At 38.0% G+C, this 21,477-nt stretch overlaps 1 protein-coding gene across 1 annotated transcript; it reads right to left on the bottom strand.

Annotated features, from left to right (window-relative positions):
• Positions 1-1,195: 1,195 nt before the first annotated feature.
• LOC124114192 (platelet binding protein GspB-like) lies at positions 1,196-21,274 on the bottom strand. Its single transcript, XM_046474783.2, has 3 exons — positions 20,922-21,274; positions 7,405-10,023; positions 1,196-6,646 (listed from the first exon to the last, which is right to left on the bottom strand). The coding sequence occupies exons 2-3, from the start codon at positions 9,994-9,996 to the stop codon at positions 6,626-6,628; spliced, it is 2,613 nt and encodes an 870-aa protein (XP_046330739.2). The 5' UTR covers positions 9,997-10,023; positions 20,922-21,274; the 3' UTR covers positions 1,196-6,625.
• Between the last annotated feature and the right edge of the window lie 203 nt (positions 21,275-21,477).

The following is a 21,477-nucleotide window of genomic DNA, read 5'->3' as shown; positions in this document are numbered from 1 at the left end:
TGTCAGGATGAAAGCATAATTTTTTTAATATTCTTGCATTCCATATGGATTCTGGGTCAGTACCCCCTTGAAAGTCCCCTACTTCGAGGTACGAAAAACTCGCCTAATACACAGCGATATATGGTAAATACCTGGAATCTGTCATGAGCTGTCTCATTTGAGTATGGTGGTCTTGGTCGGCATTGGTACCCAATATCTCACGCTTCTCGTGAGAGCTGACTCACTTGGGTCAGCGACCTGTGAAGACCTGGGTTTAGAATAAATCTTCAGCAACCCATGTTTGCCATAAAAGGCGACTATGCTTGTAGTAAGAGGAAACTAATGGGATCAGAAGTTAGGCACGCTGACTTGGTTCATGCATGTCATCGTATCCCAATTGCATGGATCGATGCTCATGATGTCAATCACTGGATTGTCTGGTTCAGACTTGATTATTTACAGACCACCGTCATATAGCTGGAATATTGTTGAGTGCAGCATTAAACAACAAACAAACACTTGGGTCAGGTGGTCTTGGTCGGTCCTGGTACTCTGTATCTAACACTTGTCATAACAGCTGATTCAATTGGGTCAGGTTCTGTTCTGGCTTGATGCGTGCCATGGATTGTTGCTCATATTTTGTCTAGTTGAGACTCAATTACTGACAGCCTGCCCTGACATTGTCTTATTGTGTGCGATAACATTCACTAACTTGTTCATTTTATTGCTACATATGAAGAATCGAAAATTAATATGGATAATGAAACCTCTGAGGAAATTAGGAAACGTTGTCTTTTCTACAAGCTTGTCCTATGCCATCCATGGGCATCAAGTCCATGTTAGTGTAGGCTAATTCCACATCCGTAATGTCAAGGTCATTTTGTGGACCAGATTCCACTGATTGAGTTGGGTTCAAAGCTGCTTTGAACAGTATTCCAGTTATATCATGGCGTGTCTGCTTAATGTGTGAGAAAAGCCCGAAGTGATGCAGGTCTCAGAAGTTTACCACTTTGGTGAACCCATGACCACGGGTATGGTGCTGACGAACCCTAGAGACATAATCAGGGCGAACCAGGATTTTCAGACCCACAATCGTAAGCTTCTGGCATGCAGCGCCTTATTTGCCTTGGCAACCCATGTCCACACCAGATTCCAGATTTTATTCCTAATGACGAGCAGCCATCACCTGTCTCCAATTACAACACGAAAAACAAAGGTATAAGTAGAATTTATGATGCATTTAAAGTACATTGACATGTACACCATATAGGTGGTTGACCAGAGATGCAAAGAGGCAAGTGTCTAAAGTTACCACTATGAAATAAATAAAATGGAAGCATAAAATATTCTGATGTTCCATCACATAAGTGATTACTAGCACACACATGAATTCACAAAAGCAGAGCAATATGGGTGCAATGATTGGCCCATTGACATTTGTGTTTGTCCATAGCTCTATGACAATACATTGACTTTTTGACAAGTAAAAAGATGAAGTTGACATCAAAAGACATAATGAAATGAAAATATCCTGATAATGATCATTATATCAATCAGTTCAGTTCATGCTCACCACTTGGAGTGTAATGATTGATCAACCCACTGATGGATCATAATTGTCAATACATTACTATATCGATAGTTACCATCAATGCTGTGCTACAATATTCTAATAAGAACTTGCATACTAATAATGCGCTTGTCAATAGGATTCATTATTATATGCATTAACAAACATTGTCACATTTCAAGATCCGAAGAAAATTATGGTGATGTAAAATGAATATGCTTTTGTAACAATTGGTGTCACAATGGAGATGGTCATGGTGGTCATAGGGTGATTCTTCAAGAACTGATAGTTCCTTTCACCTCACTCTTTATAAAACCAAAGATTTGTTTACAAAGCCTTTTTGTCAAAAGTCAATGCTTCAATGTTGCAGTTACAAAAGTCCTAGCTATGAAACACGGCCCAGGTCATTCCTAGGGGAAGACTACATCAGCTTCATAAAAGGTGGCTTGCGAACTGGCCCCAAAACTGAATGAACTGGAAGTAACTAATCTTTGGAAATAAACTTGTCTCAGATTTGAGAGAACTGACTAATTCCATTGGTTTCAGTTCTACCTATGACAAATCAACTGATAAATGAACAACCCAACAATTCACCCATTACTGTCATCCTCACTGTTCCATGCACTGACTTAATCTGGCAAAATACTACAATTTTTACATGCTCTGAAAGTCCAAGTACACATATATTATGTTGCATTTCAATCATATTCTGGTGGCACATGTTTTTAAAGAGCCTTTGTATTGTTTTGTCTAATGTTTTATGTCACCTCTGGCAATATTCCGGCTCCATCATGATGAACTGACAATAAATGTGTCTGGACCAGACCAAGAAGTGACTGATGATGTGAGCATTGACCATGTGGTCATGGATCGATGACACAAAATCAACCGAGGCACTGAGCATGACTACCCGATTCAACTTAAGTCACCTCTTACAACAAGAGACAGAGTGTTGGGGAGCTATTTTCACCTGGGGGTTCCAGAGTTGGACATAGAATGATCAGACAGGACACCATTGGATTATCCAGGGTATCATATCTGTTCTTTGATGATAATTATCTTTGACCCATTTAATACCATAGCTATGGGTCATATTAATAACAGCTACCCAGCCAAATTAGACTTGTGTGAAAGATAAATTCTGTTAAAAGTAAGAGCTGCTAAACAAAACTATGGTAGCGATCAGTTCAGGTTATTTATCCTATTAGAATACCCTGGATAATTGAGGATGCATGAAGGGGTATCACAAGCTGTTCAGTTCTGCTCATGATCACATCAGACAGGACACGAGAGGCCATCACAAACTTTGCCCAACTGCAAAGCATACTGAGCCAATTTTACAAGCGCCCCTTCTTCTAGCTCTTGGGTCTAAGATTATTTCATTTTGGCATAAGACTACAGTTTAAAAGCATAAACATTACCAAGAGATCTTCTCCACAAGCTCTAGCCAGTAGGTATCTAAATCTATAGCAGAAATAGTCCACTACCATTGATCCAACAGACTATCATACTAATGACATCTAAACAGGTAGGAAAGCATTCCTGAGTCTGTCTATACTACATTCGTCCATCAACCATGAATACATACAGCCGCTTTGCAGTGTACTATCTTTGCAAACAAATCCAGTCGCAACCTGGTTCCTACAACATTTCTTGTCCACATTGCGACGGAAAGGTTTGTACAGTATTTGTGCAGGGAGTAGGGATGAATTCCATAAATTTATACATCTTATACAAATGGCATTTTCTTGATTCTATTGACTTGTGATAGGACAATCTCCCTTATGAGTACCAAATTTAAAAAAAAACTGATCTGAAACTCTGTGGAGAAAATATCATATATTTTTAAAAGAAATTAAGATCTAGCATTCATCAAATAAAGTATTCCTAGTCATAAGTCTGGCCTTACAAAGAAATAGTTCATATATTTAATGATAAACATGCATACGTCTTTCTTTTTCAATCTTTTTGTTTTCTACTTTTCTATTCACATGAATCCTGGTTGCATGAATAAATGACCAATTCTTAAGTGATCTAAATCTCACTTTAAACTTATGGTGAAGTTGCAATACACATTTTAAGGAAGGTGTAGATGGTAGATATAGACATAACATGCAAGATTATTGTACACTGAATGATATGATATTGTTTATTTGTTTGTTGTTTAACGCCGCACTCAGCAATATTCCAGCTACATGACGACGGTCTCTAAATAATCGAGTCTGGACCAGACAATCCAGTGATTGACATCATGAGCATCAGACAACGCAATTGGGAAACGATGACATGCATCAACCAAATGAGCATGTCTGACCACTTGATCCCGTTAGTAGCCTTTTACGACAAGCATAGGCGCCTTTTACAGCAAGCATGCGTTGCTGAAGACCTATTCTACCCCTGATAAGATATTGAACTGATAGGTTGAAAACACAGTTGGTTTATCTCCATTCTTCCATGACACATGGCCAAATAAAAGGTGATTAATATATTAACAGAGGTTGAATTATCAAATTCAGGGATCTGCAATGATCGCTTCTTATCAAGATATGTTTGTTTTCTAATACTCAAAACAGAATTTTCGTGATAATACTGTAATTAATTGATAATTGAAGATGAGACACTAAAATCACCCAGTAGAGATGCCATGCAAGTTTGATTCAAATGGTCTTGATATGACATACACACAACTATTGTAAGGTTATGTTCTACAGAAGGGGAGGCGGTCGGGTAGCCTAGTGGTTAAAGCGTTCGCTCGTCACGCGGAAGACCCGGGTTCAAATTCCGAAATGGGTACAATGTGTGAAGCCCATTTCTGGTGTCCCCCGCCGTGATATTGCTGGAATATTGCTTAAACCGGCGTAAAACCAAACTCACTCACTCACCCTACAGAAGGGACGTCCAAGCATTGTCCTACAGCAGACATGACACCTCAGTGTGTGACAGAGAAGTGCCAAATGTCCAACTGTGTTGATATTACTGAATTTCAAAAACACTTTTTTAGTCACTGTTCATCAGGTTCTGTTTAAATAGATGGCTAAACTTGCTAAGAATATTCTAGGTACCACAACTCCGTCTTTTATTATGTAAAATCAGTAATTGAAATTGTCTACAGGAAAGGGACTTTCTTTCACGGTGATGCTGTCATCAGCATAATTGTGGTCTAACATAGATTTGGTATTGTTGGCAGACCATTCAGAATGCAGGATGTCATTGTGGTATAGAATAAACATTCCTTTAAAATATTCAACACAAAAAATGACAATGGTCTGAAAAGCATCTTTGGAGTGTATTAAGTGTCTGAGGTCCTGAAAGATAAAGTGAATAAAATATATATTGAAATAGAAAATAATACAGGACATCAAATAACTGTACATGACTAAGTAAAACATTCTAGTGTTATCATAGTAATAACTGACTACAAATAGTTGAAAAAGAATCATAATAAGGTCAGCATCAATGCACTGGGGATATAAGCAACTCATATTCAGGGTCTGTCTTTGAGGGTGGAGGTATGGCAGAAATTATGTTCATTTCAGACCAGTAACAAGTCACTTCACATTTCTCATTTGTTAATCTTACTAAAATCAAATCTTTTACTCCATTTCACTTCCTCTCAAGATCTGAGTGAGTGAGTTGGTTTTAACGCTGCTTTGAATAGTATTTAAGTAATAACACAGAGTGTCAGCTAACTGCGGGATAAAAGCCTGAAGTGATGCAGGTCTCAGATGTTTACCACTTTGGTGAAACCAATGAGCACAGGTATGGTGCTGACAATGTGGGCAAACCGTGATTCAACCCACGACCCATTGGAGAATACCACAAATGAACAATCTAAGCACACAATCAGTGTAGAGACTTCTAAAAACATTGGGAGCAGCCTATTAGACTATAAATCATTGTTTTGGCCAACCTTCCTCAACTAATCGGTTTTCCTTTGGAGACAGTGGCCAACATAATTCATTGATACATGTTCATTTTTTGGTTTCTGCTCCCACAACAAACACTTCCTTTTTATTTTAATGGTCTTACATTGTTTCAGTTTTACAGGTTGGACTAAAATGAAAAAGATGTGTCTTCATCTTCGATTATCCAGTGAACTAAATGTCAGTTCTATCATCATTCTGAACCAGCAGAACTTTGTCTTGGAAGTGTTGTTGCCATCTCCAGCTCTCTTTCAGGTAACTTAACACGGAATATCTCTCCATTCTAACCATGAAATCAACTAAAACAAAAATGCCTTGTCCAAGCGAGCCCTTAGCCTATTTAAACAAACAGAAGACTGTCACAAATGAAGTTTAGCTGACAACAGGGAAGGAAGTTCTTTTGCTGCAAGATGTTCTGGGTGTATTTGAGATGAAACAAAAGTCAAGCCCAGTTTCGAGTATTGTCTTCACATTTGTTCTTGTCCAGCCGCCACTTTGAAACTATAATATAGATACATGAGCATCATATGCACAGAAAGAATTCAATGATAATGACAAAGAGAACTGGTAAATGTTTAAATAATCAGTGCAGCATTGAACACAAAGCACATACATACTGGCCTCATGACAAGAGGAGCTTGTGAGTTACTGATTAACACACTGTCGAATGTACAAAGATGGTCATGTCAGAATCTATTCTTTACCCTTCTGACCCCCCCAAAAGGCCTGGGTAAAATCTTGTCAGGTGCAAACAGGACATGCTGAAAGATATCCACATCCAGTAGATTATCCAGTAGATATGTTCTGAGAGTGAGGCTGTAATGCAGAAGTACCTCTATCCCATGAGCTTGAAGAAGAGGAATTCCAGGTACAGAATAACAGTTCTCCAGCTGATTATGTTTATGAGTTTTGTGGACCTTATTATGTATTACTGAAATGGTTACCATGGTAACAACGTTTATAGTGACCAATACAAAATATATATAAATCTCGATCCGTCAAAATGGCTGAATGCATCAGCACAGAGTGGCCTGGGTTGAGGCTTTGACTTTACAAACAGTATTGCAGGTCAACGTCATTTCTTGGTTGGCATCGATGGGTGACCACTTCCATAAGCGAGACCAAAACAGACTTGCAACATGCTTTTGGCCCATCACTGAGTCAGCATTTGGAGCTGAAACGAAAAAGGTACAATGTCAAAACAATACCAAACATATCAAACACCAACACACCAAAAAGGTTGATTTAACAATTTAAGATTGTTAGAATTTGCTCAATGTTTTTTCTAAGTATTTCACTCTCATGAAAATCAGATCATAGGTTTTGCTAACGCTAATCAAAGATCCGAGGAATCCCATTCAAGTCACGTCAGAACCACCTTTCATCCGACCAATCATCAGAGCAGAGAAAGGGACAGTCAGAATGTGTTTTTTACTCAAGCAACCTGGAAAGCGTTAACACAAGGTATTCCAAACGACAGTTATGTGCAGTACAACTGATTCCCTCAAAATCATTGTTTCTCTGTCGCTTCAGTTGGATAAACATTTGAAACAGAAGAGACTTTCCCTAGCCTGTGGGAAGTACTGCCATACAATCTCGGGCATCTATTAGACATTCCAGAATTTTCTTTTGTTCAGTTTCTACATTTTGAATAGAGAACTAAGTCAAAATATTTTTCACTTCTTGTTAAGTCATTTCATTGATCGGTCAAAGATCGCAAAAAGTCATTCTGACGTGACCCATAATGGGATGTTCTCAGATCTTTGTTCAGCTTCTGTGAATCTACAATAATCTGAATCTGAATAAGTCATTGGATTCACTTTTAAACGTGTTAAAGAAAAACTAAGAAAAAATTAATTATTTATTAAACACTATCTAAATCTCAGCATTACCTAAACTTTAGGATGAAAAATGAATTACAAATATATTAACCTTCTTAAGTGTCGATAAAGCGAAATTTCGCGTGACCTCCAGTCTCTTCTTGTACTCATCAGTGAAGTTCCCGCCATTATCAACACTAGCACACTCATCCAAATGCTTCAGAAACAAGTCCTTCCCTTTTGTACAAAATTTGCATTTGTCTTTAGGGCAGAAAAGCATAAACCGTGGCACCTTGCACTCCTCGGCCAGCATGTCTAGACCATACAGAGGGTTCATTTTGTGTCTGTCAATCATGTGTGTCCGGACCTCCAGAGCCTTTGCAGCCAGATACCGACAATGGGCACACTTGTAATTTCCTTTCTTTTCAACATCAAACTGGACATTAGAGTCTACAGACTTATTTGGAGAATTTGGGGGGGAGGATGGCCATGAAGTCTTGCCTGATGGAAGATTGTAAGGATTGGGAGACCTTGTTGTTGGTGGTGTGGCCACAGCATTAGTTGGTGGTGTAGATCTATTCAGAGATGCAGCAAGGGTGTTACTTGTTGCTGGACTTCTGTTGTTGTGTGGCACAGAGTTGCTGCTATTTCTGTTTGCTGAAGTAGTACTAGTTCTGGTTGCCAAGGTGCTGCTGGTGGCAGGGGTTGTGGTGGTGGTGGTGGTGGTTGCTGAGGTGCTGGTGTTGCTGTTGGCTGTGCTGGTTGAACTAACTGCAGACGAAGCCAGATGACTGTTCATCTTCCTGATCATCATCATATTGACTATTGCATTTTTGGACTGACTAATATTTAGTGGAGGAACAACTGGCACAATCTTTTCAGACGATGACACAGCTTGAGCCGATGATGAAGATGAGGAGGACACAGAATCTGAAATTAAGGATCCTTGAACAAGGGTTTGTGAGGGTGGCTGTTGGTCTTGAAGCATTTCATTCTGCTTACCACAGGTTGGAGCCTCTGATTCGTAAACATACACAGTAGGAGGTAACTGTGGTTCAGTTTTAATATGCACTGCAGGAACATAACCAAGAGGAGCAGAACCTTTCACAGATGTCCCTGCATCCACTGGACCAGGCTGAGCTTGATTCATCAGCAGCATGTTTTCCCTCACAGCATTCACTGTGTTTTTCATACTTGCATCTAGACTGTTACATAGATTTGGATTTTCATAAGCTTCTTTCTGGCATATCCGACAATGTTCCAACCATGATGTTGGATTAGTGGTGTGAAAAAAACAATCTGTGGTGACACAGAAATAGATCCACTGTACGACACTATTGACGGACGTTGACTCACCCATCACCAATGTTCCTCCAGGATGACTATCAAAGTAATGGTTCTTTACAACTGAAAAGGTAGAGTCATGAATCGTTGAGCACAACAAACATGTATAGATGCTTGGATTGACGATCACTGCAGGCTTTATATGATCACCGAGCACAGGATGTTTTGTTTCTATTGTAGACTTCATGTCAGGCACAAGGCCTTTATTTGTTTCTTCATCTACACCAGCATCCTCATCCTCATCTTCATCATCTTCCTCAGCATAATCCATTTCAACTACAGCGTCATTAACTTCCTCTTCTTCATCCTCTGTATCTTTTTTACAAGGTTCAGAGTCTGGCACACTTGCAGTTTTTTCCTTTTCCTTTTCAGTTTTTTTTTTTTCTTTAGAGGACGAAGGAACTGTGTCCTTCAAAATAGATTTATTCTTCTCATCACTTGCATCAATGTCTTGAGCTTGTGACAGGGAAACAATCTTTAAGGCAAACTTTGGTCGTGCTGCATCATGGTCAAGTTCAGTGTGTTTTCCTAAGATTGCCTTCTTAAAAGTCCTAAATTTACAAACACTACATTCAAAACACACACCAGGCATTCGATCTTTTTTAACCAACTTTGGTGAAGACCTGGTCAGTCTCTCTGTCGGTTTGCTCTCATCTTCACTGCTGGATCGAACAGTTCGTTCAGATTCAAGTTTACTTTTTGGCGCAGAAACAGCTTTACGCGGTCTCCCACGTTTACTTTTAGTGCGACCTCTCTTTGCTTGACCTTCACCTTTATACACTTTGGTGTCTTCTTCACTCACAGACAATGTCCTCTTCCTTTTTGAATTTGGGGATTCAGTTTCCTCAGCTTCAGATTCTGACTTTAATTTTGACTTTTCTTTAGGAGATTTTTTGGAGTTGTCATTGCTTTGGTTGAGACCATGTTTCAAGAGATCGGGGAGTAGAACACAGACCTTGAGGTCACTGCCGTCAAACTCTGAGTGCTCCTGCACAGTATGTCGGACAACATCAACACGAGAGAAGGTCTGAAACACACAATACTGGCAGGAGAACCGATGATCCATCAGGTGAGTCAACAGCTGGTGTTTTTCCTCTGTCTTGAAGGTACAGAAGTTACACCAGTAGTATGGCAGATCTATGTTTGATATGACCTGTCCTGAGTTCGACAGGTATATTGTTTTGGAGGACAGTGCACACACAATTTCATTTGTTCTGACACTCAGGAGTTTCTCACATGACTTTTCCGTGACTCTTGATTCGCTCAAAATGAGTCCAATGTGACTCTTGTCACTCGGATTAATGCTGCATGTCCTTGTCGGACTTTGTGGTCGAACGATCTTTCCTAATTCGTCCGCCATGATGTCAGAAATTCGGGAGGACAAATCCTGAAAATAATTAAACAAGTTTGATAATTACTTGGACTGAAACATTAATACAGTAATGTAATGAACTCCTAAAATAATTCAACTGAATGTCTATAAAGGCTTATCACGTCTGTATTACAACATAGTTCTACGGCACTGCAGGTCAGGTGGATAAGTGGTCAACAATTTAAAATGTCAACAGAGACAGACATCTAAAACTTCAAAAAAGTTGCTTTCATCATTGCTATTCAAATATTTTCAGCATTTTGACGGAGAACGGAAGTGTCAACAAATATGAAACAAGTAATAAAAAAACAAGTAATACACGGATAACTACACTGTCACAACCTGGGTTGTACATTCACTTCATACACATCTTATATTTCCTGCTCGAATCACCTTGGGACCTCCACATTGTATTTCCCCGGTTAAGTAGTACCATGAAGGGGTGCAACAAAAGGAACAAAAAGAATAAGGCCAATCCATAGAATGATTAGTCCGGCATAAACCTGGGTTGTAACCAATCTCCCTAATGGGACTAAATTCATCACCCGCTGACTAAAATTGATATGACAAACAAGAAAGAGATATTGTGTGTGTGTGTGTGTGTGTGTGTGTGTGTGTGTGTTGGGAAGAGCATGGGTTAACTTCCTTGTTTTGTTTGAGCTTTGTTTTGTTTTAACCCCCTCTTTCATTTAATTGAACTTTTTCAAGCCCCAAAAAGATCAGCCGAAACTCTTCCTCAGTTATCTTACCATCAAACACTGTTATTGAGATATGATATGAAATATGCTTCAGGATTTAACCTGGATTCATATATCAAAATAACGCAAATCTACCTAATCTAGCCTATCCTAACTGACACTATGATTTGGCTAAAGAGGTACTTTTACAGGTAAAATGATGAAAAACTTCATATTAATATTCATGTGTTGTCATGCATGATTGAAATGGCCTATAGCCTGAGGTAATTACCTAACACCTGTCCCAAGGTGATGACCTCACCGTGGATTCTCACAGGTGCAAATGTCACCTGAGTAGGGGGTGGTCTCAAAGTATTGCCGTCATAATACTTTATTGAGATATGTGTTGACGGGGGCAACGATTAAGATATGAACTGCATTATATTTGCTTGGAAATATTATGGAATAGTTAAAAGCTATAAACCAGGATGAGTATTGGAAGGATGGGGGTTTGTTCTACAAATGATTCAGCCAGCATCTGACTCAGCTGATGACATATCTGAATCTGTACTATCACCCAAAGGTATAACAAGGCTGATATATATGCCATCACATTGGTGATACTGACATTCTATTTCAAGAAAGTGATCTTCAGCCTTTTGCCATATATCTGGTGGGATGCTAGAAATGGCTGGGTATAATCCTTTGACATTTTTTAGTTTGAGTTTGAATGTTCTGTTATGTCTTGCCGCAAACCCTTCACAGTAAGCCCCGATAAGCTAAATAGGTTTGAGTTGACAATGTCTGCCTGGTGTACGTAAGACAATGTGACAGTGTTGTGCCGCAGGACATGTCTTGTACTTTACTGGTTCCGTATTCTGGCGAATTTTCTTCATTCTTTCATTTCAGATGGTCCGATGTCGACATGTCAGATATAGATATAGATATGCAAGATGTCAGATATGGTCGCTTTCAGACTACTGATGGTTGGCGTGACACTATCTGGTTCCCGGACACTATGATAACTGGCGTTATCCATGACAGTAACACTAGGGTTGATTAGATTGGGCAGTAGCTGATGTCACAACAAGTCTATGAACACCTCACCAATCATTTCTTTATGATCTTTTCCGTCTAGAATACTAGCTCACATCCATCAATAAGCCCTAGATCATGGGCTCCGGCATACAAAACCATAGCACGATTACCTTTACCTGATGGTACCATCGGTGTGTTTTCTTCCATCTGACATTAGACACGTGTACTCAGTAGAATGAGTCTTATTCAATGATCTGGAAGTACTGACTGTGATGTATGATGCGGAGATAATGTAACCTCATAGACAGGATAGAATATTTTCACCTGAAAACTGCTAGGTCATCACCACATTGTGTATCAAAATCCCATCTCGTGAAGAGCAATAATTAATGTTGTCCAGGAAACATTAATTGTGTCTTAATTCCTTCCCAAATTCTACTACAAGTCGGGGGTACCTTTTGCTTATAAGCTTGCACACTAAATGCCTAATCACCCCTGTATGAAAGCTGTCTAATATCTGTTTGCGTCCTGGGTTTGTACTGACACGACCCCTACCTTCTTCGTTTTATTTCTCATACCAGACTTCTTGGTACGAAAGCCCCAGAGCTTGAGAAGTTTGGCAATACAAAATTTATTAATCTTAACTAATAAATGGTTTCCCTCTATCTTTTAAGATGCAAATATAGAATATTCTCCAATTGACAGTACTATAGTTTGAAATCAGCCAGAACACAAATCTTATTGTGTTTTGTTGGGATCCAGGTGAGGATGTATGTGACTGGCTACAAGTAATTCAACCCTTATCATCATAGATAACAGCAGTACAAAAAAAAGAAAGATATGCTTTCTTACTTAGCATTCTCAGTTTGGCATACAGAAAAATTTTCTTTGGGAGCAGACACATTGGACTGCCTCATTCCATTGTAACGAATGTGATTCTTTTGAGGAATGCCTTCTTGAGAATGATATTATTCCAACAAAGACTAAACGAAATGAAGTTCTAAAACTGCTGGCAGAAACAAAACATGCCAAACTTATATCAGTGTATATTGAAGACTGGCCAGCTTATATTTATATACATAGTTGTTTAACAACAGGTAGCATTTCCAGGACCTGAGACTGTTCCTAGGCCTGTATCCATTTTTAATAGGACCTATAAAATCATAGGTTAAAAAAACCCTGTTTTTTCTTTAGTTATGGCATAATTGATAAAAACAAGACCTACATGGTAGTAGTATTTCCATGATTAGAGCCAAGTCCAGGTCACTTGAGGTCGTACCCCAACACAACTATGTAAAATTCTATGTCTAATGACATTATTGATAGAAACATAGCCTACATGGCAACAGTTCCAGGACCTGACATTTCTGTGGCATTGTGCCCCCCTTTTAACTACTACTCATCGGAGTAAAACTTTTCATGAGATGGAATTACCCAGATAACTTGTCATACCATGAGAGGAAAACAAACACTTTTTAATTTTTTCTCTCTCAATTTTACAAGATTGACAATTCATTTTATAAAATAGTGCCTTGGCACTGTAGCTCACCATGATATGTGGTCAACAATATAAAATGTATGAAGAGACAGACAAAAGTAAATATTCAAATATTTTCTCCACAAATACTGAGGACTAAAAACCAAAACATATAACTAGAATTATGACATCATCATAAGGAGTAACATATATGCCAAAGTTCAGCTCTGTCAGTCGGGGGAATTTCAGGGGAGAAGATGTCAAATATACCTTTGGAGAGAAAGAACGAGCTTCATCAAAACAAGCTTGTCTTGCAAAAACACGGAACATACATGTGGAATCCCACAACTAACTAAACAAATACCAATTTTAATTCAATTTTGAACAACAATGTCAGACTAATGGCCTTTAAATATATTTTACAATATGTCTGCTTTTGTGGCTACATTGGAAATTGGAATCAAACAAATTCAATAGTCATCACTGGTGGAAACTTACATGTGAAGTTTCAACAGTTTGTGAGGAGATGATGTTTAAAGTGTGAGGAAAAGCATTTTGAGAGACTTTAGTAGCAGAGTTGAAGTGGAAAGGTTAAGTAAAAGTCAAAAGGAAGTATCATGTAGACAAAATGAGTTGAGCCCCACTACTAAAGTTTCTTACATTTTGAGTCAAATTGGCTGAGTAATGTACATAAGAATATTCAGCTTTCAGTATTGCAAACATACAAAGGGAAGCAACTCTGCATAGCAAATTGCAGCACCTAAGACGGCTGGGGCACAAGTGGTGGCCATATTGAATATTGGATTCGAACCTCTTCAACGAATTCAAGTGTCCTCATTGATGGGAACAAGCATGTGAAGTTTCAGCTTCATTGATCCAGTGGTTCCTTAACAGATGATGTATACAGTGAGAGGAAAATGGGAGAGAATTTAAGAGCATGGTCATGAGCAAAAGGTCAATTAAAGAATAAAATTATTTTGAAAAGAGAGGGCTGAGTAATGGCCAATACAAATTTTATTTCTCAACATGGACAAAGTGCAAACATCAAATCAAGTTCAATTTTAAAAACTGACAAAAAGAACTACATATATGGTGACTCCCACTACTAACTACAGGCGCATCAAATGTCCTTTCACTTTAATAAAGATGACTGCATAATGGTCCTAAAAACCTTTTCATTATGGCTACCAGTGTGGCGATATGAAAAATTGGATCGGAACCACTTGAACAAGTTTAGGTGTTATCATTGGTGGGAACAAGCATGGGAAGCTTCAGCTTCATTGGTCCAACGGTCCCAGGGGAGATGATGTTTTCAGTGAGAGTACCGTATTTTCTTGAGTAACTGATTTTAACGAACAAAGGTCATCGTTTATAAAACATAGAGAAATCAGAACGTGTGGAGCCTTGCTATGTCTAAGCTTATACTAAATTTTGAAAAGAAATGGCTTAGTTATGGCCAAGAGGTTTTAGATTTTGGTATGGTTGAAGTGCAAAGGTGAAATTGAGGTCAAAACTTAAAATATCACAAATACATGTCACACAATGGATGACTGACAAACAGGCCATAACATAAGCTCATTTGACTTTCAGTCAGGTGAGCTACAAAACTTGTTAGACGATAATCATATTTCAACAACCAGTTACATCAGTGGGATGTCAGGTCCAGGTGAGCTAAGAATTGATTTAAAGCTTTATTTTGAAAATAATACATAGTTAATAGACACTGTGTTTCGAACACCCTATTATAATTTCATCAAATGAATTTGTTACTGAAAATCCCACATGTCGGCCATTTGGATGTTTTTGTTTCTGAAGATCCTGAAACATACATTTCAGGGTTTTTTTCCAATAAAAAGGAAAACCTATAGTTTCAATACCATCTCTTATCATTGCATCAAAGAAGACAAGAGAATGCTGCAGGCCATAAGCTCACTCTTGGTGAGCTAAAAAACACTAACCAGGGTGTTACCTAGGTTACAAAAGGGTCCAGATGACTCCCCCATTAATTTATTTTAAGGGTTCTTGGAGGCAATATGAGGGTCATGTAAAGGTATGAAATGGTGAAGTGTACTGTATGCTTAGATAATTACTTTAGAGCCTGGAATGAATCCATGATCATATGGACAGTGGACGCCCATAAGTGCTCACAATGCACTGAAGGTGTAATGAATATTATTGTGTGTCGCTATGCATATATTCTTGTTCTGCGTCCTTTCTCAACAATTGTGCATACTGGACACACAAATGTGCGCGCTCAAACCCTGACTAACATATTTCTGAAATCAGAGCTTGCATCTTTAATTATGTACATTCTCCAGTGTCTAGGCCAGTAACATGCCTTATGTCCATCTGGGATTGTCCTGTGAACATCTGTCAGTGGTCCCAAGATATCAGATATCACAGTGTGAAAAGTAAATATTTATCTGCCAGGCCTAATAGCAGGCTAGGTAAAATGTTACACTAACCAAACTTCTCTTCACTTTAGGCCACATCAAAAATTGACTTACCCAAAAAATGTATTTAACTTTAACATGTAAGTTCTCATAAATAATTTTGCATGCTAAATTTGGTTATTTTTCATTCCAAAGTTGCACTGTTTGATGTTACCCATTCTGATAAACATTCAACAAGTCCAATGCCAGTCAGAGAATGCAGTTGGGTTTCATTCGTTTGTTTGTTGTTTTTACATTGCATTCGCATCCCTGCATACAGCCCAGCAACTGTGTTACATGACCTCAGGTTAGTTACCTAAGAGGAGGAGGTCACTATACACGCAGTATTGTTTGTTTGTTTCTTAAATAATGCAGCACTATTGTTCCAGCTAAGACGGAGGTCTGGAAAGAATTGACTTCGGACCAGACAATCCAGAGATTGACATCATAACCATCAATCTATGCAATTGGGATACGATGACATGCACTAAGTCAGTGAGTCTGACCACCCGAACCCGTTAGTCACCTCTTATGACAATCATGGGTTACTGAAGACCAATTCAAAACCAGGATCTTCTCAGGTAGCAGGGCTTTAAAGCCTTGGACCAGTGTTACTATTGATATACAGTAAATCTAGAAATTAATGCATCTCCAAATTAAAACAACTGCTGACCCCTAACCTAAATGTGACTCAATATCAATGTGACTCTCTCCATCCCATCCCCAGTGAAATGATACATATCCTTACCTTAATCAAACCTTAAATTAATCCAATTAATATATACTTGTTACAACTGCTGCTCAATAAACTCGGTTTGTGTTTATATTCAAGTTGGTATTTCTGCTATCCAAAGTGTGCAGTGAGGCCGTCTTATTGGTGATAGTCATATTGGAGACACAAATGTGAAGTTAAAACAGACAAAGACCACTTGCATTTTTTACATATAATTCATGAACACTCGCATTAATTTCACGATTTACAGTAGTACAACTATGAACAAAGGCTGGAGTGGTTATGAAATCGAGCTAACACACTACAATAAACATCAACCTTTCTAAAAAAACAAAAAGGGAAAAAGTAATGACACTTATGAGCTCATGGTAATATTTTAAAATGAGTAATTATAAAATCAAAACATTACTATAACATGTATGACCTAGAGGTATGTGTTACGCTTTAAAGTCTTCTTTGTGTAGTGCATAAAGACACTACAAAGTAATTATAAACTTTTGGATCATGGTTTTACATCATTATGGCTGCAATATAACTTACTGGTGTAAAACAACAACAAAGCAATGTTACTGTCAACACACAGATTTCTAACAGCTGGGTAGCGATTTCACACACTGTAAACTGCACTGCTATGGGACATCATGATTAAACACTGATCACCATGATATCGTGTTCTGATCCATGTGTCCCAGACGTTTGGGTTCCTGCAGCTGTGACACTTGTTCACACAAAACTTATCAGTGAGCTCCCATCATAAATACTTGTTCTCAAATATAGAATAACCTGAAGCTGTATTCAAAACAAATCATCTTGCTGTACTTCATTGCCAAACAGATAATTCTTGAGAAACATATGGCATGGGAACATTGCAGACACGTTGCTTTGATAAGATGGATGTATAAGATAAGATAAGATAAGATAGAAGATATACTAAGATCTGACTTTTGTTAAGTATTGACATGATCTTTTTTCCTTTGTTTTTCTTTATAGCTGCAGAGATTAGATCCAATACTAGTTACAAACAATATTTACACATATTCTATCGTTGTTTTGATTACGTAAGATTTAAGGCTGGTAAGGGTAACACGCATACTCGGGTCGGGTGAGTACTGTGTTGGATCCGGGTGCCCACACGACTACCATGACCCATGGTTAGTCATGTGATATATTGTACTATGACAAAAAATTCACTATGGTTACACTAAAATGCTCTAATGTTCGCATTTCTTTCTGACTATGCAAGCTTTCTTTCTGACTATAAGATGTTAGAATAAGATCGTTTTATATGTGTATCGACATAGTTTTTGCCAGGCTCTAGTAAAACAATTCCCAATCGGAAATTTTGCACCTAACTTTTGAGACCTATAGCAGGTACCTAGGTAGGGTAGGGTAATAGGGGGTTGGGTACCTGAGTAGTAAATTTGGACTGGTAGGTTTCCATTCAAGCAGTGGGAATTGAAAGTGATACTCAATGTAAAATGTTTTTGATAAATGAGGGTACCCAGATCAGGGTTAGAAATTGGCACTAGTCCTATAGTCCTTGCCAAACTGTCCAATGGTAAAGGTATCATAAGGACTAGTAGAAAATTGTCATTTTTAAGGGTTTTACTACATGTTATGATTATAAGAACTAGTGGACGAAAACTGTTAGTTTCTAACGCTGCAGATCAGTGGTAGAAAATGACACTAGTCCTATAGTCCTTGCCAAATCGCCCAGTAGTTAAGGAATCATTAAGACTTGTAGAAATTTGCCATTCTTAGGGTTTTGCTATATGTTATTATAAGGACGAGTGGAGTAAAATTGTTAGTTTCTACTGCTGCAGATACTACATTAGTTCACAATTTCAATTTCTTCATCACAATTATTGAAATCTGGTTTCTTTTTTAAATATTTAGGCCTTTTTTCATTTGTTTATGAACATGTTGAATACACATAAGTTGTATTGCACCATTCCTTAAATATTGTAATGTCATAACTGTAAATCAAGTCAGAGGTTTTGTGCTAAACCCAAAGAGTATGTGGAAAATTCCTATCTTTAATAATTTGCTGATCATAATTCCTGTGAGAGCTGAGAAAAAAACAACCCTAAATGAACGAACAAAAATCTTCTCACACCATGTCTGCCCCCAAACAGATTATACAATCCACTTTATTTCAAATTTCATAGTGTTTTCATTATGGCCTTAAGTTATGTGAGGTGCATCGGTAGTGCACAAAGCCAACTGATAGTATTCAAGAAGGAAATGTTATTGTCAATTTATTTCACAGGAATCGTAAGTTTCCAGTGTGTGGTGAGACATAATAGTCCTATGCAGCTGTATGCAATATTAGGGAATGCTGCAGTAGGAAATTCATATCTTGTGGATATTTCCTTCCTTTTTGATCCAGAAAACACAGTAGTGCATGTACAAGGTCAGGGGTAACAACAGATCAGCATTATAGTCAATCATAGTATAATACCCACATATACCCATAAATACATATATGACCCACCTTTGCAACTAGGGGAAAACATTATTTCCGAGAGAGAAGTGTCTAGTGACGTGTTGCCCATATATGTAGCTGGGCAACGCAGATGAACGCAATGACAAACGGTCACATTCAAAAGTGGGAGAGGTATGACAATCGTTACTGGGAAGAAGGTACAGATAATCAACATGAAAACTGAGAGAATATCCGGAAAGTACCAATCTTCTCTCTCTCTCTCTCTCTCACTCACTCACTCACTCACTCTCACACACACACACACAAACACAAACACAAACACACACACACACACACACACACACAGATTGTATCCAGGGAGTCATCCTTATTTAAATATGGGTAAGTATTTTTTTAAGCTTGTACATTAAATGAACATCCTTAAAGAGGAAAAAAAAAAAAAAAGAATATTTGGAAAACATACGAGTCCCAGTAGTCCAGTTGTTTTATTATCCTTTTACCCATTAGTTAATTAAGAAATAAATGACTTGTGTTCGTTTTTTATCGTACAATAAAACACTGCTGCACCCCGAGTGGTTTATTTTCATTGCAGTGTTTTGTTGTATGGTAAACAACGACCACAAGTCATTTATTTCTTATATGAGATATGAACATTATGTACAGCCTTGTCAAGGATGTTGATAAAATGTACAATCTTTAAAAATATTTACCCAAAATAATATAATGATGACTCCCTGAATAGAATCCAACCTTGGAAATAACGGACAAGTCCATTTTACAAACAGTGGGTTAAGTTTGGTATTTCCCGCCTATTCTCAAAATCCTCTCGTCGATCATTTGTACCTTTTCCCCTCATACAGATTGTCATATCTTTCCCTTGTTTGATGCGTTTATCTACATAGCCCAGCTGCATCTACTTACTTGACACTTCCCTCTAAAAAATAACATCGTCCTATAACTGACATCATCAAGTTTCGAGTGCATATTCAAATCTCCAGAAATGATGTCATGATAGAACAATGTTTTATTGTGAAACAAAAACCATGATTCATTCTTCATTGTTCTTTGCAATTTATTGCTTAGCTATCATACATTGTATGATAAACAACTCCCACTCGTCGTTTACTTCTTAATTAACCAATGGGTAAAAAGATCATACAACATCTTGACTACAAATGTTGGTTTGTTGTTTAGCACCACACTCAGCAAAATCCCAGCCATTTAACGGCGGTCTATAAATAATCGAGTGATTGATATCATGACCACCTATCCACGCAAATGGAATACGATGACATGCATCAACCAAGTCAGCACCTGATCCTGTTAGTTGCCTCCTACAACAGGCATAATGACCATTTACAGCAAGAATGGGTTGCTGAAGACCTATTCTAACACAGATCTTCATGGGTTTGTTTCCCAAATGAAAATTACATTGGCATATTAACTAGGGTCATTAATGAGAATTAAACATTAATCAAAACTGTATGCAAAATCTTATCAGTACAATAATAAAACCATGAATATTACAGTTATTCTAACTGAAATAAAAAGCACGGTTTTATGAATAGATGACAAACGTCTAAGTACAGTCTTTGAAATGACAGAAGTCCACGTCACATTTCCCTGAACAAGTGCTTTTTGAGGACCATCACTTTTACAAATAAAATGTAATCTTTTGCAGATCACTTTGGTGACTGGTGACAACACGAAATCAGTTCAAGTCTAACCCGAAGTACGATGTCAACACTGTAAATTATCAGCGACTGGGAACAGGTTTCTTATGACAGTGTTTCAGATGTAAATATTTCCACAGACCGTTGACAAAATCACCCATTTATATACAGCTTCATGAACCCAATCGATTCTGTGTAGGACATGTAATAAGCGGAAACTGCACGAACCACGAATTATTGCTTGTTTTAATAGGTCCGGATCGACGTACGTCAAGCTTACATCTAGGCTACACTAGGCAAATAGTTTTTCCGGAAAATACCATGATCACAATATAACGATCCATAGCAGTTTTATCTTGTTTCAAAAACGAGCCCTGAACATTCACCCACGGTAGGTTTTTCCCAGCGTATCGGGGAATCGTATATATATTACTCACCTTGAATTTTCAACATGAAGTTCAATAGATTGACCGAGTCAACAACAGCGAACAAAAATCATCATACGGTCCTTGCCTCGCCATGTTTGTAAAAAGGGAGCTAACTTGAACAACGGATGTATTCGTTTCTGTGTGCCCGAGAATGTGACTGGACAGGGCGGATTCATGTTTACTTATCATGGCGGTCCATGAACCAACGCGAATGGTTTTTTTTGTTTTTTCTTTCAGTGCTTTTCAAATACAGAATAAGTTCTGTTGTTGGAATTATTATCTCAGTTGAACATACTAATCAACTGATTCAGTGATATTTTTTTTATATTTGGCTATTCAGAGTTATCTCCCTTGATGGTTGCCCTGCCTGATGGTTTCGATTCAGCAGTGAAGACTTTGGCAAGAGTTGTCTGACACAGCAGGTTTTAGTGTTTTACAGATCATGTTTAACATGTAGTAATTGTAATTGCAAAATGAATAAAATATAAAAATATAATTTGTTTATCTTCTTAATTGATTAGATAGATCAAAGATGTACACAGATCCATGTAGATCGACTTCGCAA

The sequence above is a fragment of the Haliotis rufescens genome, unplaced genomic scaffold (genome assembly GCF_023055435.1).
Source record: "Haliotis rufescens isolate VD_foot unplaced genomic scaffold, xgHalRufe1.0.p SCAF_2, whole genome shotgun sequence".
NCBI classification, from domain to species: domain Eukaryota; kingdom Metazoa; phylum Mollusca; class Gastropoda; order Lepetellida; family Haliotidae; genus Haliotis; species Haliotis rufescens.
This window is presented reverse-complemented; position numbering and strand designations above follow the sequence as displayed.